Source organism: Phyllostomus discolor, chromosome 1 (genome assembly GCF_004126475.2).
Source record: "Phyllostomus discolor isolate MPI-MPIP mPhyDis1 chromosome 1, mPhyDis1.pri.v3, whole genome shotgun sequence".
Taxonomy (NCBI): Eukaryota; Metazoa; Chordata; class Mammalia; order Chiroptera; family Phyllostomidae; genus Phyllostomus; species Phyllostomus discolor.
Window position 1 is genome coordinate 207,609,321 of NC_040903.2, and position 18,233 is coordinate 207,627,553.

An 18,233-nucleotide genomic window follows, 5' to 3' on the forward strand; every position below is an offset into this window, starting at 1 on the left:
ACCTCACGGTGGACTGTGTGTAAATGCTGTCCCCTGGTGTTGTGCAACGCACACCCCGCAAGTCCTAGGACATGGACCTAGGGTCAGAGTTCCCCAGGTGCAGAGGAGGCACGCCGTCCCTGGAAAGGACTCTCTCTCGGTTGTCAGTGAACCCGTTGGCCATCTGGTTTATCCATCAGTCTTCTGCGACCCGGGTTAGTGGGAGTCTGCTCTGCCCCACCCAAGTCTCTTTGGGAGCAGCTGCCCCATCCAGAGACCAGTTCCCCAGAGATGCTAATTCAGAGAACAGCCAGGAGAAGACAGAGCCTGAGAGGAGGGCGAGAGGAAGGGCAGACAGAGAGGGCGGTCGTGGAGCTGGCTGAACAGGAGACAATGTCCTGTGTACTGCGGTGAGGCGAGTGTGCGTCTGTACTCGGTGGTGGGCTGTGGAAGTGGCGAATTAAAGGCTTTAGAATAGCACCAGGGGCAAGGAAATTAGGAAGGGAGAAAAGGCAATATGAAAAGCATTAATGATGCATAGATTTTTTTTTTAAGAGAAACAAATTACAAATTGGAATCCCTGGGATCTTGTTTGTTGCTTGCTTTTTCTTGTGGTTGCTGTTGCTAACTTGCATCTACTTGATGAGACTTCTTTGAAAGAGACTCAGATAAAACAACGCCGTGCAAGAGAAATAGAACTTGAGCCACATTTATCATCGGAAGTTTTCTAGGAGTAGCCACTTAAAAAAACAAACAGTGAAAAGAAACAGGTGCAATTAATTTTAATAACGTATTTTGTTTAACCCGATATGTCTAAACATGATTGTAAAATGCATATCTTTAAAGATATTAATGAGATAGTTTATACTTTTTCATGTTAAGTCTTTGGAATCCAGTACACTTAGAGCACAGCTTAAACTGGACGCTGCATTTCTGCCGCTCTGCAGTGGCCGCCTGTGGCTGGGGCTCCAGCAGTGGTCGGCGTCAGCACAGACAGAGTCCGGACTCAGCAGTCCTGGGGCGCCTACAGATAAAATAATACCAGCGGTGATCGTGATAGCTTATTGAGCTTCCTAGATGTGGCACAGGCACTATTAACGCTCTTTGTCACACAGCATCTCATGTTTTCCTCTTACCAGTCCTAAATGGTCAGTACTATTGCCCTGGTCTGTAAATGCTGACACAGGGCCTCAGAGAGGGTGGGCGATTTGCCCAAGGTCACGCAGCTGGTCGGCAGCAGGACTGGGACTGGAAGTCCAGTCTGCCTGACACCAGCCACTCTGCCTCGTTTACTCGGGCCCGGCCGGCACCCAGGCTTTCCCAGCCCGTCCCTGGGGGCCTGTGCACACGGGTGGACTTTCTCTTCTGATGAATGGAGCTGCCACACTGACTGAAAACACAGACTGAAAAGAACATTAATTGTACAGCGGAGCACACGGCGTGACTGACTGAGAACAGAGCAGAAGTAACAAGATGTTCTCTCATCAGCGGGAGGAAGCTGCAAATTCAAGGCCGGCGACCAGGTTCACAAAATGCAATTGTTCTCAATGACACTTATTTAGCAAAGAGCCAGAGAGAGAATTGATTGTCATTAAAAGCCAGACAAGAGCATCGATTGTCCCCCCGTGATGATTTGAGGATTCTGACTTAGCCATGCTGAGAACGTCGGCGCAGGGACATTGCCCCGTGATTTCCCACGTGGAAACGGGCTCCGGGGCGGCCAGTCCACGGAAGAGGGGCAGGAAACCCAGGCCTGGCCAGAGGGTGGGGCGGCCCAGGTTGCGCCCACATCTTCCTGCCTCCGCGCCCCGCCCCGCGGGCAGCGGGAGAGGGGGCTGGGCTGGCCTGTGAGGTGTAAGAGCCCCCAGGGCCCTGGGGGATGGGCTGTCTCTTCCCCACTGGTTCTGTTTGCCCAGCAGCTCTGAGAGCCCTTGGGGCTGTGACATTTCTGGGTCTGGGGGGCTCTGTGGGAGGGGGCGGTCCCCTTGCCCTGCTGGCCACAGCTGCAGCACCATCTGAAGATGGAGCACCTGGCTGTCGGTGTGGCCTGGACAAGCCAGGCCAAAGCATCCCCTGCTCACCCGTGTGGCCAGAGCAGGCTGGTAAGTGAGGCCTAACCCCAAGGAGGTGTCCCAAGTTGGGGTGACCCTGTGTTCTCCAGGGCTCCCGAAGGCACTTGCAGCTTCCCCCTCATCCCACTTCTGGCTGTGGTTGGGCAGCAGAGCAGCCAGGCCAGGATCCAAGCGACATCTTGTGCCTGTGCCGCCATTCACGCATCTGAGAAACGCTAACCCAGGGACCACTGCATGGCAGGTGCTGGGGCAGGCCCCAGGGAGAGAGATGCACACAGGATGGAGGCCTGCCCTTTATGACATAGACGGACCGGGAAATCAATGGCTACAGGCAAACACGGGAAGTGCCAGAATACAGGAATTTTAGCTACAAGTTATCTCGGTAGAAAGAGTGTGGGAGCTGAACACAGAGGGGAGATGTGGGGACTGAGCTTTGTGGGATGAGAGGACATCCCAGAGAGGTGGTGAGGACGGTCTGTGCACAGGGACAGGGCGGCAGGGGACACCCCAGAAACTGCAACGCCCCAGAGCAGCTGGAGCTTAGTGGGGGAGTGGGCAGGGACAGGAGATTAGGCAGCAAGTCAGGAGAGGCCGGGGTGAAGGGCTCCTGCCCCAGGGTGAGGAACCCAGACAGAGCTCAGGGTGGATGGACGGGTTTTAGGCAGGGTGCTGTGTCAGATAATGGGAACGGTCGTCCCGCCTGCAGCAGAGGGGACAGACAAGAGAGGGGCAGGACCAGGGTGCTGGCCCCAGGCCTGTGTGTGGTTCCTGTTTCATTCCTTGACCTTCCTCAGCTCTGCTCGGCATTGCAGGGGGTGGCCCCAGAGACTGCGTTTCCTATTCTCACGTCAGCTGGCTTCCCTCTGGGTTTGTCCCCTGGGAAGCCCCGACGAGTGATTGGAAAACGGGAGGGAGAAAGGGCATTGCTCTCCCACCAGCTCTGCTGGCAGGTGGCGTCTGTCTGTAGCATTGTGGCTTTGACGCCTCCGTGGCTCCGGCTTCTGCTGGGCGGGTCTCTGCGCCCTACTGACAGCCCTGCTTCCCCCTTAGCCCCTCTGCCTCAGAGCTGGTGATGGCTTTCTGCTCTTGCCCGCCCACCTCTGGGCGGCCTCCTGTCCCCCGTCACTGGCTTCTCCGCTCCTCCACCACCTGTGCAGCCAGTTCCCTGAGTGGTATGCTCTCCCTGGTTGAACTTGACTGTGTTCCAAGGGGAGAAGGGAAGCCGTGGTGCAAGTTCTCTAACTGGAAGAACCCAAGGGAGCAGGGATGAAGTTCTGAGCGGAGGTTACCACTGTAGCAGGGATGGAACCTGGGGACACCGAGGGGGAGAGGGTGCAGAGAACTCTGGGTGAGTTTAGGGTAATGCAGGGCCCCACAAACTTCTTCTGTGAAAGGCAGGGTAGTAAATATTTTAGACTTTGTAAGTCACGGGGCTCTGTCTCAAAGTCCCAGCTTTGCTGCCGTGGCTCAAAAGTAGCCCTAGACAATGTGTAAAGGAATGAGTAGGGCAGGGTCCCCAAAATGTCACTTACAACACGGAGGCAGGAGTTGACCTGCGGGCTGTAGTTCCCTGGCCTCTGAGTGCCTGGAAGGGGTGTCGTGATGTGAAAAAACAGGAAATCCGGAGAGAAGTGTTTTGAGTCTAGGCTAGGTGGGGAGAGAGAGCAGGGCGGGGCCGGGCAGCGGAGGGGCTGAGAACTTTGAGCAAGAATTAGCTCAGCAAGAAGTCGGTCACCCGGGGGAGGCGTGGCCATGCCCGCAGACGGCAGACAGGTTCTTACCTACGTTCTCACCAGCCGACGCAGCAACCCGAAGGGAGGGAGAGGGAGGGAGGTCTTTGCAACAAGCGTTTTTATGTCTAAGAAAGGCCACCCACTGCTGAGGCGTTTGTCAGCTGCCGTTTATCCCAATTACCCATCCGTCACCACAGCTGGATCTGGGTGGCATTACCTGAAGGCAGGAGCCGGGTGTTTCCTCTGCGTCCCCAGCACGGAGAGGCATGGCACGTAGCAGTGGCTCGAAAGCAGGTGTGGGCTGACCACGAGTACAGGAGAGAATCCGTTTGCAAATTTTGAAATCTATTTCTTCTCTAATTTCTTCTCTAGTCTTTCATGTCTTGGAGTCTTTCACACTATTAAAGTTCTAGATACTTCAATATGTATGCCGTGCTGGGTAAGGTGTCAAATATTTAAAAATAAATAACCAGGCCCTGGCTGGTGTAGCTCAGTGGATTGAGCGCGGGCTGAGAACCAGTGTCGCAGGTTCAATTCCCAGTCAGGGCACATGCCTGGGTTGCAGGCCACATCCCCCAGCAACTGCACATTGATGTCTCTCTCTCTCTCTCTCTTTCTCCCTCCCTTCCCTCTCTAAAAATTAATAAATAAAATATTTAAAAAATAAAAATAAATGACCAAACTCAACCTCTGAGGTTTTTTTTAAAAGGACTCATTATTTTAAATGCATTTGACACCTTTTACAGCCTAACTCCATGCCCGATATGGAAGTCTCCGAAGTAGGCATGCGCACAGAGTGAAGACACCCGCTCTGAGTTACGCTGAAACTTCAGACCGCAAACAGAACAGCGTCTGCTGTCTGCAGACCTTCGTCTCCGCGCCGCACCCTGGAAACATCCTCTGGCGAGGATTGTTACAAGAATGCTTCGTCCGCCTCTGGCAAGGAAGCCAGTGTGGGCTCACTAAGATGTAGTGAGTACACCTGAAACCCGTATGATTCCATTAACCAATGTCCCCCCGCAAGACATTCAATAAAACAGATATCGTAAGTGAATGAGTGAATGGAACGGTTGAATAAATTGTGGTTGCTTTTTGGAGGAGGAATATGTTTCTTAAGACCTCAAATCATTTCATATATGCATAAATCAAGATTAATCCCCAATAGGAATAAAGTAGGATTTACATTGTTTTCACTTTTGTACAGTAAGTGAAACTTTATTCTTTCCCGTTGCTTTATTTCAAATTTGCATCGTTCGTATTAACATAGAGTATGACTTTGCTTCCTTTTTTATAAAGGAAGACTATGGATTATACCTGCAGATCAAGAACGTACTGGACCAACTTTGATTGGATGGAGGAAGGCGGGCTACGTCCTCCTACAGCCAGGCGTGCCTGTGAGCAGCTACTTGGGCCATCGCCCTCCAAGGGCTGAGTGAAATGGAAGTTGGCCAGCCGAGGGGACTCCGGAGCAGTGCTGCCTGGCTCCAGCTTTATCTCAGTCAGTTTACAAAAGGCATTTCCCAATGTGTGACTCAATGATACCTGGGGGGGCGGGGAGGAAGTGTTTCGGATGACAAAATCAGGGCAGGACCTAATCCCAACTGGCTTTGAACCGTGGACCGCATCTAAGGAGGTGACTTAAACAGAAAGTCCTGCACCTGGAGAGAGGTACGCTGACAGCTGTGACTGTGTCACTTCAGTCAATAGCGAGTACAGTGTGAATCGGTGGTGTGACGAGACTTCTAGAAACAAATAAAAGTAGTCGTGGCTGCATGCATAGAACCGGACGACCAGAACGGAGGAAGTGACAGCTGCTCCTTGTCCGACTGAGCCTGTTGTCAGCACTCAGTCCTGAGCACGGACCGGGACACGTCCAGGAAAGGGACGCATCCCCAGACAGAGCTGGGAAGGTGTAGTCTAGGGAGGACTCGGGGAGGAGATTATTCCTGTTTCCAAACATGTACGTGGTTGCCATGTGCAAGATGATTTAGGTTTGCGTTTTTTTGTGGCTTTCCAGGCTAGTCCAAGGAGCTTCGGGTCCAAGTTTTAGGAACTGGGATTTTGTGTCAGTTTAAGCACCATTGGAGGGGCCGAGGATGGAAGGACAATGTGAGGTCAGCGAGTGTGTCTGGTCACCCCAGCACCGCCTAAAGGCTCATCGGGAACCTCGCGGAGAGGGGACCACACGTCTCGTTTCCCTCTCTTTCGAACTCCTGGACAGTCTGTTACAGTTGGTTCTGAAAAAGGAAAAATAAATGGCCAGTAAACATATGGAAAATAATATAGCTTTGCTAGTCATTAAATAAAAGCTGCAACAGCCATAAAGCATTGTTTTTGTCTGCCAGCAAAAATGAAAGAGAAAAAACAATTTCAACACTGGCATGGATGCCACGAAGTCGGCACCTGTGCCTTTTGCAAAGCCCGACTGTAAGGAGCTGTGACGCCGATGATGCCCCTGTTCCAACAGTCTGATAGGCTGCCGAGCCAAAGGACAAGCAGAAAACAGGCAATCGCATGCCAGATGGTCACTGTGCTGTTACTTCCAACAGAGGGGAACTGGAAGCAATTTAGACCATGGGAAGTAAGGTAACCGTTGAAGATGACAGGCCACCACTCAATGGCATGTTATGTATCATTTTATCATTTTAAAAGACAGTCATTGTCACCGTAGCTATATGCAAAATGCACAGGACACAAGGTTAAGTGTGTATATACGGGGATTGCCAGCTACAACATTGTACAGATGTAATTATTATAATTACATACAAATGAATGGATATGACAAAAAATGGAAAATTTCCTATTTTTATGCCCAGCTCTGCCATTAGCTAGCTGCGTCATCCTGGCAAAATCCCTTAACTCTCCTGTACGTCAGCTGCTGGCCTGTAACTGGGGAGTTGGGATCCAGTGGTCCCTGCCATCCCCCGGGGCTGTGGAGTGAATAGAACGGCCCTTAGTACAGAAGCAGATGCCCAGAGGGCTGAGGGCACAGCCGGCGCCTTGTTTTCTGACTTTCCCCATGAAACTGTGGTTCTTCCACATCAGAGATCGTTAGAGATCAGTCTTGAAATGAGTAAAAAAAAATATATAGAATTCCTTGACCCCTCTTACACAAACTGCTGCGCATCGAAGGGGACCTGGGCATCTACTCCGTGAGCACTTTGTCGTGGCGGAACATGAAACGGTTCTCTAATCATGAGGGTCCTTCACCCCAAACGCACAGGACTCATCTCAAATCCAAGTACTGCTGCCGGGAGCGGTATTTAAAGGCACTGTTCTGGGGAGGTTGATTCATTCACATTACACCAAGGGAAGAGGTAAGCATTTAGTAAATGGATTTATTCACTTAGGTTTGAGTTCTTAAAAAAAAAAAAAAAAGGTGTCCTTACCTGGTTCCCGAAGCCCCGGTTCTGTAGCCCAATGAAGAAAATGGTCCAAACACACGTAGGTTTGTGCCTGTGTGGGACCGTAAGTTCCTGGGAAACTGGGAAGCAGCATGGGACCTGAGCTTTCAGCTCGTAGAAAGCTCCTAGTTGTGTCAGACTTCCTCTGAAATTGCCATCATTTGTCCAGAACTTTCTAGAAGAATGAATAAAGAACACTGCCCTTTCATCAGGCAGAGGAGTTGAGAGGAAGAGAAACTGGTCGGGGCAGCAGCACCCTCACCTGCACCCGTCCCACTGGCACAGCACCAACACATACCTGGGGTACCTGGGGTACCTGCGGTACGTGGGGGTGGAGTGGGGTTCACTGCCCTGAGAATTCGTACAACTTTTGAAGACACTGTTGTCTGCTCTTTTCAGCAAATAACCCCTTTTCTTTTTTTTTTTTTTAATCCTCACCCAAAGACATACTGATTGATTTTAGAGAGAGTGGAAGGGAAGAAGAGAGGGAGAGAAACATTGATGTGCGAGAGAAACATCGATCAGTTGCCTCTTGCATGCCCCCTGACTGAGGACCAGACCCACAACCTAGGCCTGTGCCTGGGCTGGGAATCGAACCCATGACCTTTTGGTTTACAGGACAGTGCTCCAACCAGTTACTACACCAGCCAGGGCAATAACCCACTTTCAATTGTCCAGGAAAAAATTAAAGAACACAGGATAGCCTACATCTAGATTACCTAACAATCTGAGGGCGTGTAGAGTATTTAAATATGTGCATGAGGCATCTCTCTGGCAAACCATCGCATCTTTGAGGCAGCGTCCAGAAGCTTGTCTTTGGCTCAAGGGAAACACAGGACATTAGATGTATGGTCCCCCAACCAAATGCACAGCACAGGCTCGCAAATGCTGAGGCTGAAACCACGCAGCTTATGAGCCTGAGCTTATTAGTTCCTTTGACTTCTTGGTTGTGTTATCCCAAACTGTTTTTAATAAAATGAAGACACTGGTCATTGCTTTTCTTCTTTTCAGGGAAAGAACTGGAGTGTGAACAGAGGGAGGAGGGACCGGTGGCTGCGGGGCCATTTGGATGAGGGCGGAGAAGCCGGACGGGGAGGCACCTGAACCTCCAGTGATTGAACACACGTAGCAACCTCGAGAGACATGGCGAGTGCTGTCCTTTCCAATCAGTCACCTGGCAATACTCTGTCTGCATTTACTGTCACAAGATCGCCATTGCTTCACCCTCGGGAAGCTCGGCTCCAGGAAGACCGGCCCCACCCACTTCTGGGTGCCAAGCGAGCACCGAACATGTGCCTCCAGAGGCAACTTGGGGCTCCTCTTCTCTGAGCCCCTTGAAGACCGGCTCCACCTGTCGCTGTCACCCAGCAGTCACTGGGAGGGAGCTGGTGCCAAATGGGTGCTTCTTGAACGAAAAAAGTGAACTGGCTCATGAGGGTAGCCAATGAATCATTAATGAAAATCACCGGCAATAAATAGTGATACGGCGAATATGACTTTGGGGGCAGTTTTTCTATTGTCATGCAGTGTTACTTCAGTTCTGTCTGTTTCACTTGTCTCCCTTCCCACTTACACCATGCTGTAGCCCCGAGGCCCTCCACGAGGGTCTTCCCGGTGGGCCACAAACCACTGCCCTAGTTTTGTTCCTTTCTGTGGGATGCTCAGTGTAGCCTGGAGGTCAGGTCAGAATTCTGCGGGTGGTATCATTTTGACCGAGTTTCCTTAGACACCTATTACGATGCTCTACCTGGTGTCTGCCGTCTAGCCACTGTGAGAATCACGTGCAGGAAGCGTTTGTTATGGCTGCTTCACGGCATGCTGCCACGCCTTCTCTGTGGCCTTAACCATTAGTGATCTTGGCCAACTACCTGATCCACCTGATGTGACCCAGATGACTTTCTGTTCTTCCTCCCAGTCAGCTGCTCTCAAATATTGAAATATTTGAAATATTTAAATATTTATCTAGGAGGGCACACCACCGTTTTGCAGGTGATTCCAACAGCAGAAATGGAGACGGCAGGATTGCTGGAAGACAGAGGATGTTCAGGGGACCACTGACCTTCCGGTGACACCCAGGCCACAGGAGGCACAGCCTGGCATCGTTGGTGACACCAGTGAATGGGGGCCCAGTAGAAGAGGAGTGGCCCAGGCCAGCTCTGCTGGGGTGACTGCAGATCTACTGAGCACATGAAAGCACAAAACCGTCACCAAAGGAGCACAGCAAAGCTCTGTGAGAACACCGTCGCTCTGCCCCTCCAGCTTGGTGACAGTGCCCTGTGATCCCTCACGTGTCCCAGCCCCTCCCTTCATCAGCTCCCTGCTTGGCTCCTGCCCTGTGTGTGCTGGACGGGGAGGGTATCTCAGTGATGGTGGATTAAATCCTGGAAGATGAAAACCAGAGGGTTAGGAGAGTCATCCCAAGAAACCCTCAGGGCCTGGGACAGGCCAGCCGGGTGCAGCCCTAGAGTTATGGTTTTAGTTCATTGTTTCATACCGACAACTTCGGAATGAAAGGTGCGCTCTCTTAGCCACAAGCTCCTGGGCCCGTGGTGGGAGGCCGGCTGTCCAAAGCTGGAATTGCCAGGCCACAGGGGAGCTCAGCCTTGGGCTGTGCACTGCTTTGCAGGAAGATGTGTGATTTTTCAGAAAAAGGAAAGCAAGCCTGAGTGCTACAGAAAGATCTGATCAGAAACCTGGGGAGGAGGAGGAAGAGGCTGAAGGAGTTCGCCCCAGGCAATGATAAACAGTCCAGGATGGGATTGGCTGAGAAGCTGAATGCCTCCAGAGCCCATGGAATTATGGGCAAGATTCGAAATAAAAGGGCTCTTGGACTGGCTGGCTAGCTGGTGGGCTCTGGCTCTCTTCCTCGAGGATGCTGGGATGCTGCTGCAGCTGCCTGCATTTCCCAAAGACGGTGTTTTGCTCAGGATGGAATTCCAGGTGCAGCCTAGGGTCGGGCTGGCCCGGCAGGGGGTGGCGGGGTTATCCTTTCTTGGGTGTTCTAGAGCAGATGACAACCTCTGAGGCAGGAGCCTGCCATTCTTCCAAAATTGTGTGGCTTTTGTATCTTATGTTGTTTTAGTTTGTAAACTAACTCTATAGAAATAACATAATTAAAACTAATGGGAGGGGGAATGATAGAACTCAGGTGTTCGAGTTTAACCTTAATTGACAGGCTCAAGTGACTAATGCGTGTGGAAAGCTATTATTCCAAAATTGCGAAGCTTTTGAGTGAACACTCCTTTCCTTTGTCACCAAATCTCTGCCTCTGGAATTTTGCCTGGAGGGTGATACAGAAAGTTGGCGTCCCTCAGTGGGCAGCAGGACGCCAGCTGCTGTTTGGTGACACGAACACGGGCACCGTCCGTGTGGCCGAGGCCCTAAGACCAGACCGAGAAAGTGGCACACCGCGGTGCAGGTGCCAGAGCAAAAGAGAAATTTGCTCACGCTCAGCATTTGCCCATGGAGACGCAGTGCACGCAAGACAACACGGCATTTCTCTCCAATTGATGCAACTCAGTAATTTTTATTGCAACTGGAAGACAATACATCACAGAAACTTTATGGTAGGTTTGGGGGGAAGTGTTATTTACAATAAATGATGAAAGTTTGTCTTTGGCAATATGATTACATGTGAAGAATGCAAAATGCAAGTACGGATACCTCCAAAGCAACACCGTCAGGTCCCTACGTTCGGCCGGCCGCGCCTGCCTTCACACCGCTCCACGCCGTGAACGCCACCGAACACCACTTTCCTTCTCCTCTCTGGCTCTCTCCCTTTCCAGTCGTGATATTGGCAGTTTCATATAGCAAGTACAGAAAAGAAAATTGGCTTTTGAAGAAATTATTACTCTAGTAAATTAATTTGGCCATGTAGGTCTAGTGGCCAAGCGAAGGCCAGGCGACCCTAAGCATCGACAGTAAACGTCTTGGTCTTCTGATTGCTTTATCACTGTTACTGTCCCGTCCAACAAAACCAACTCTCGAAGTGTTACAGAATCAGAGGATTAAAAAATGGACAAGTGTAGAATGCTCCCCAGACACACACACGGCTACTTTAGTCTCCCCATTTCACCGCGGCAGTGTAAATCGTGAGTGTGAATGACAGGACGGGGAACTGGGCACTGAATCAGCAATGAGCTTTGAGGGCCTCAGTGTGCACGCTCAGGGTAGGCTGGATGTGCGCGGGACCGAAATGGTGCTAAGTTCCATCTGGAAACGGCGGGTGGGGGGCGGGCAGGGAGGGTTTGGGGAACTCAGGCCACAGTAATGAAAAGGATGAAATACAATTTCTAGGTTTGATAGGTTCACCATATCGAAGTCTTTGAGAATCCAATATGGAATATTAATTATTTGCAAAGGCAGGGAAGGCCGTCCTCCACTTTTGCAAATGAGACACAGTGGAAAACACTGTGGTATATATATCCCAAATAAATAGTCTTGATCTCGACGCCGACAAGAACGAACGGGAAGGGGACTTGTGAGCACATCACAGTTACGTCAGAAGTGATCTTTTCACCTAGGTCTGATGTCAGAAGTACGACAGACAGCGGGATACAGCACCATAGACACGTCGGTTTCGGCTGCGAGAAGATGGATTGTTTTAAAAACCGCATTTTCCTTCCTTCGTTTTTGGTCAGTGAAGCTAGCACTTGTTTGCGGAACAGTGGAAGAATGGCAAGGTCACACGCGTTTTCCACGATGAAGCGACAGAGCTGAGTCTGTGCTTGGGTCGAGAACGGCCAGTGGGGGGGAGAGAACTCGGGGGTCCCCACCAGCGCGGGCGCTCTCTTCGAGGGAGAGGGGGTAACAGATGGAGTCCCAAAGGCAGGGGGGGGGTCTATACACAACACTGAAGGCCATGTGTAAATCCTCGTGAAACTCCAGAAACAGGAACACCACACAATGTATATACTTTGATTTACACATTCCGTTACAAAGGAAAAAAAAAAAAAGACACCATTACAACTCGGTAACTGTGTTAACTGCAGTATGAACCGAAGCCCCACGTTTGGCAGGTAACTACGAGAGGGTTATCCACTTAGGTTATATAGCAAAAGTGTTGATGTATATTATATATAGTAGTATAAATAATAAAAAAGTATTATTTAAATTAGATCACAGTGCTGCATTATGTGCATAACAGTGTTTGATATAGTACTGGAGGGCCGGGACCTAGGACACTAAGGATTTAACTGTCCACACTGGTAAGTCACAATCAAGAGGGGACACAGAGTTCAAAATGTGTTCTTTTGGTGGCAAAAAATCCTGAAGATGAAAGGAAAAAAGTATTTCTCTATGGAAACGTAAAAATAAACCGCAACATCTGGGCAGCTGTGATCCACCAGACAGAAAGGACTCCCAACCTGCATCGAGTTTCAAGGGAAAGGCAAGTCACATCGAATCGAAACCAGTCCCCTGTGGAAAACCCTCCCGTGTACGTATGCAGCTCTGATTCCTTCTCCAAGGGCCCTTCCTTGAGAAGCTGGGTGCCCGTGCTCGCGGTGTGGGGTGCAGAGCTTGGCGCCGAGCAGCCCTGGTGTGTCCCAGGGCGGAGCTGGGCACAAAAGCCACCCGGGGGGTGTTCACGCTACAGAGCCCCCAGCCCGGACGTTGTCCCTCAGGCAGGAACACCATGCAGGGGAGTGGCCTCTTCTAGAACGTCCCGTGGTGGTCACTGCTGTGCCCACGCTGAGTGCGCCTACGGGCGGTCAGTTCTTGGGAAAGGCCTTGGACATGCGCCTTCTTCAGAACTCAGCCCCGCGCAAGGCCGAAACCCGCCACAGCTGTCTGCGACCGCCCTCCGCACGTGGGTGTGGCTGGCTTCCGGTCCAGACAGACAGCTTCACCGGAGAGCTCTTGGAAGGATACTGACTGATCGGAGAGGGGGAGGAAAAGTAGGAGCTTAGGGTACATTATAAGGCTGGGAAGAAAAATCTACGATGCAAACAAATCCTTTCCACATAGCACTACATAGAGATTCAAGACAACTGTAGTAGCATAAAAGTAACTGTCTACGTGTATGTCATTTAAGGAAAAAGAGCTGCAGTCTCTTTCTCTTAAATGTGTCCAAGGGCCGACAGCGAGTAATGGTAGATGCCACGGTGCTGATGTGTTCACGGCTGTTTTCCAAAGCATCTTGAAATATTGCTATAGTTCCCCGGTTCCCCCGCCCCCCGCCCCACGTGAGTATGTGAGATACTGGAATGACACACGAAACGCCGCCTCTCCCGCAGGAGAAGCGAAAGCAGAACCACCACGCCCCCTGAACGGTGTGCTCAGGCGACCTGTCGGACTAATGGATACATAGGCTAGTTCGGAAGCTAAAAGAACACCTGACGCTTGGGAAGGAATTCCAAGACTAGAGTGAGTTACACTTGAACAAAATAGTCTTTTCACGAATAGGCTTGTGCTTAAGTTCTCTACTGCTCTTGGAGGAGGGGGTAGGAGAGGGTGCCGCCTGCCCCTTGGCTTGGTGAGGACACGGACAACCTCGTTCTGCAATGAGTTCACTACAAACGGCCACATACACATGGATATTTTTTTTTCTCAACAATCAAAATACAAAGTTAAACACAATTGAGCCATTGTTTTGGTTATGCATAATGTGTATGCCTCCAAAAACAGAAGAAAAATAGAAAAAAGTACCCTCACTAAAGTTTCCCCTGTAAGTCTCCCCGGGGTCCCTACACGGGGGGCCGAGGGAGGCTCCGGGAAAATAACACTTAGAAAGCTGCCCAATGAGGTATTTATGCAAAAAGAGTGGTTCTGGAGTTAAGAACACACTTTATAAGATATTTATCTATTTCTCAAAGAGATCAGAAAAGTAAATCACACACATTGCATTTTATTCTTTTCTAAAAGAGGCCTTTGCTCCTTTAGAAAAACGAAATGAGGGGAGACAGCCCACTGCGGGGGTTTTAATGGAAGAAGCCCCCTGCCAGAGACAGGCCCCGATGTGCACTCTGCCTTTCAGAGGGAAGTCCAAACTGTCTCTCAGGGGAGGGGGTGGGGTCTCCTGGGCTCGGTCAGGGGACGACACCAAGCAGTGTCCCTCAGGTTCCAGAGCTGTGGATGGCTTTTGGGGCGGCACACATCTGGTGAGATTCCCATCCACCCCCTGAACGAACAGGCTGGAAGGGTTCAGGTAACCAGTTTGACCAGTGCACAGGTGTCGATTTCGGCCAGGGTCTCCCATCCACAGCCCAGGGGGAGATGAGCACGGGGCGGGCACCAGTGCATGACCACATTGTGCCGACGGCGGAGGTGCCGACCACGCCTGGTGCCGGCTCGTGGGCCCACACGTCCCGTTTCTAAAAATATCATCCCCCCACTTCTGTCCCTCTCCCTCACCACCATCGTATCCTGAGCCCCACGGTAGTGGGTGTTTTCGTTTGCATTTAAACCACACAATTCCCCTCCGTTTGGGTGGAAAACCACATTCTTCTAGAGATTTCTCTTTGGGTCTCCCCAATAATTTCTGTCAGGCAAAGATCACAGGGGTTTCTGGGCTGCGTGACACTGTCCTGTTGTCTAAATTCAGCTCTCACACTCTAGGCGGGCTCAGCTGCAGGTGGGCTCGTGCGCGGGGGTGGTGGAGACGGCCGGCCCCTCCTTCCCACCGAGCTGGTGTGGCAGAAGGCTGCGGGGGGCCGGTCCTTCCCACGCCCGCGCCGCCGCCACCGCCTTCGCGTGCCCCCTACCTCACACCCTCATCCAGTAAGGCCCATTAGCGTGTTTCCCTTCTCCTGGCGAATTTGCATAATCGTTCACTGCCTTTCTCCTAGGACCAAATGGTGGTGACGGTTTTCTCGAGTCAGCGTCCCCCAGTTCTCTTGATTCTATCATACACACGTACTACCAAGTTTGCCCTCGAATTATTGCGTCGTGATAAAACATGTCCAGACAGAGAGAAAGGACACACTTCTCCACACAGAACCAGAGGGGTCGGGGCTGAAGCGCAGACAAGGCAGGCCCTCCCGGAACACGAAGACATTTTTATATTGCAGAGTGAGTTCCCCAACAGTCAGAATTTGTCCCTGAAGAAGGTTAAACCTTAAACACCTGCTTCAAAAAACCAAAACAAAACGATTGGGAAGAAAAAAAAAAACAAAAACAAAACAAAACTAAAGAAAACGAAAAAGAAGAAAACCCAAAGAACCTCTAAGCCTAAGGGCTTAAAAATTAGAGGCATAGCCTTTTCTCTATTTTCTATATTTATATGAAAATAATTCATGCTTCATGCTAAATACATTATTTACCTTACAAGAACTTTATTTTTGAATAAAAAAAGTTTGTGTTTTTGTGATTTTTTTTCTTTTTTCTTTTAGAAGGAATCCATGCATTGTGGATCAGAAATTTCTGCTGGCTACACTGGCTGAATGTGGAAATCACCGATTTTTGCAAAAATGAATCCTGACTGACATTATTTGCAAACTCCATTTTGAGGGCAGTATAGGAGTTTGGTTTGTTTTTTTTTTTTTGCCATGTTTTCCTTTAAAAAATTTTTTTTTGTCCATCAATGTGCCTTTCATCTTTTAAAAATATACCACAATACTAATGGCAGGTTCCGTAGCTCTTTGCTTGTTTGCTTTCACTTAGATCAAACAGTTTTGACAGACAGAAAAAGATTATGTACCATTATTTCCTTGCTTAACAGCTATTGTAATTTCTTGGACTTGATTTTCACTTGGGCAGTTAAGAAAACACAGCCTGTTGGCTGCACGTTTTCTTTCTCGCTCACGCGTGCGTGCGTGTGTGCAGGGCCACCTACAGGCTTATGGCTTGTGGAACAGTCTCCTACTTTAACATAGACCAGAATTCGGTGATTAGGAATAGCGCTACAAATTGACCCCCTTTCTTCTCCTTAGTCACTGACACCCAGTGGACAGGGATGGTCCAGTGTCCACCTCGTAAGATGTTAGGAGGCGTGACGATTAAGAAGTGCGGGGGACAGGTGCCCCCCCGCCCCCTCAAGCTGAGCGGCAATGCCAAGGTCTTTCTGGACACAACATGCCGCGTGGCACCACCGGCTGGGGTCTGCTCCAGGGTGGGCGGGGCCTGCCTTCTCCCCAGTCGCCTCCTGCACGTGCACTCAGTGAACCCCATGGGGCGGGCATCCTGACCATTGAAACCTAGCGGCCGGGCCCGAGCCATGAAGACTTTGCACACGGGCCTCCTAGGCGCCAAATGTGGGCATTCTGCGGCATTTTCCTGACATCCCTGCAATTCAGCCACGTGTTTCTCACACGCTGGAGGAAGCAATGGTCATTTTGGCTTTTTCGGTTTTGTCTTCAGATAACGAAAAGCTTTTTGTAAAACAGCTGAATGTCAATATGAGTTCTATGGCTTCAATCTCCTTTAAAAATAAAATTCTCAAGGGTACAAAACAAAGGAGGGGGGCGAATTTAAAAAAAAAAAAGGAAAGAAAAGAAAGAAAAACAAACCCCAAAAAAAGGAAAAAAAAAAAAGAAATTGCTGATATTGCCACAAATCATTAGAAATCTCCTGACATGCTGAAACCAAATGGCCTTAAGTTCAAAACAAATCAATGACTTGTTTTTAATTTTTCGTGGTTTCCTTTTGCTCCTTCTGCCCCTTTGCTGTCCGATTGGTGATGTTGTTCAAACAGGACCGGATCCCCGCCAAGTGCAGCAGCGACCCCGCCGCCTCCTTCATCTCCTCGTCGTCGCTCTCGGGGGGCTTCTCCGTGCGTCTCTTTTTGAGGGGCAGCGAGTCGCTGGGGACCCTCCTGGCCTTGGCGAAGTGCTGGCGCTTCTTGTGCTGGGACGCGTAGCCGCTGTCCCCCAGGGCCTCCTTGGCCTCCTTCGGGCTGCGTTTCCTGTCGTCCTCCTCTGTGTCGCTGGGGCTCTCGTGGCTCTGGAAGCCCCCCTCGCTGCCCTCGCTGCCCTCCTGGCTCCCCTTGGTGGCGAACTCGTAGTGGTCGTCGGCCGAGGAGGAGGAGACCGAGTCGCTGGCGGGCGACGTGCTCCGGGCGTTGGCAGACTTGGCGCTGCTGTAGTTGTGGTCCTCCTTGGGGTCCCCGCTGACCACCGGCGAGCCGCACGACGGCTCGCTCTCCGTCCGCGTCCTGCAGCCGGCGAGGCTGTTCCTGCAGGGCGGGGACGGCGGGGAGGGATGGGAGACAGAGAGGACACGGATTAGACGCCGCGACGGGACACCCGCAGCCCCCGTGCTCACATACCAGGCCCCCCGACGGGCGGTCCGACGGCGTGCCCACACAGCGGCCAGCGGGGCCACCTGCTTTGAAGACAGGGCCCTGAGTCCCGACACCTCTGTCTTCCTGCCACGGGCATTTTCCCTCAATGTGTGCGGCTGAGACATCAAAACAGCATGCCTCTTAAGGGACCGAGGTGGACGCACGGTTCGTTCAATGAAGCCATCAAAATCAAGCTGTGTCAGCCTTCGTGGGCCCGCCGACACCAGGGGGGAGCCCCTGCCGGGCCACGGTGGCCGGGCCCTTCAGAGGGGACACCCGCCCTCCTCTGCCCTGCCCACGGGGAGCCCTTCGTCAGAAGGCGGAAGCCAGGGTTCAGGGAAAAGGGGTACCTGCCAGGTGGTGGCAGATCTTCACTCCCGCAACTCCCCCCGCACTCATTCATCCTACAAATACTCGATGAACACCCCACAGGAACACACGGCCTGAGGGAGGGGCCTGGGGAGGCCCCCGAGGCGGGGTCAGACACAGACACTGTCACGGAGACGCTGATGGTCCGGCCACGGGGACACTGCAGGGCGGGGAGCACCTGCCTGGTGCCGTGCGCAGTCTGCACGGGGGACTGTGTTTGGCTCTGTAAAGCAGGCGCGAGCATCTTTGTTTTCTAGATGCTGGGAGAAGGATCTGGAGATGTCAACTGATTTACTCAGAGCCACACAGCTATGAAGTTGCAGAGCTGGGATGGGAACCGAAGTCTGACTCTCTGGGCTGATTTCCCTGCCTCGGTCCCCTGCTCTACACCCCCCTCAGGGCCCGACAGCGCCCATCACGTCTCCGATGGTTTCTTTACGTCCAGTGGCACAATGAG

The 18,233-nt window shown here is 51.4% G+C and overlaps 1 protein-coding gene across 9 annotated transcripts in view; it reads right to left on the reverse strand.

Moving 5' to 3' along the window:
* Positions 1 to 10,698: 10,698 nt before the first annotated feature.
* The window catches only part of FOXN3 (forkhead box N3), a 362,322-nt gene continuing 354,787 nt past the window's right edge, over positions 10,699 to 18,233 (reverse strand). For 7 of the 9 annotated variants that reach the window (XM_036013048.1, XM_028505943.2, XM_036013060.1 and 4 more), the window contains one exon: positions 10,699 to 17,299. In XM_036013048.1, the coding sequence (XP_035868941.1) occupies positions 16,750 to 17,299 (550 nt within the window). In that variant the 3' untranslated portion in view covers positions 10,699 to 16,749. The remainder of the gene's footprint in view (positions 17,300 to 18,233) is intronic. The other 2 variants (XM_036013074.1, XM_036013079.1) reach the window with 1 other exon arrangement.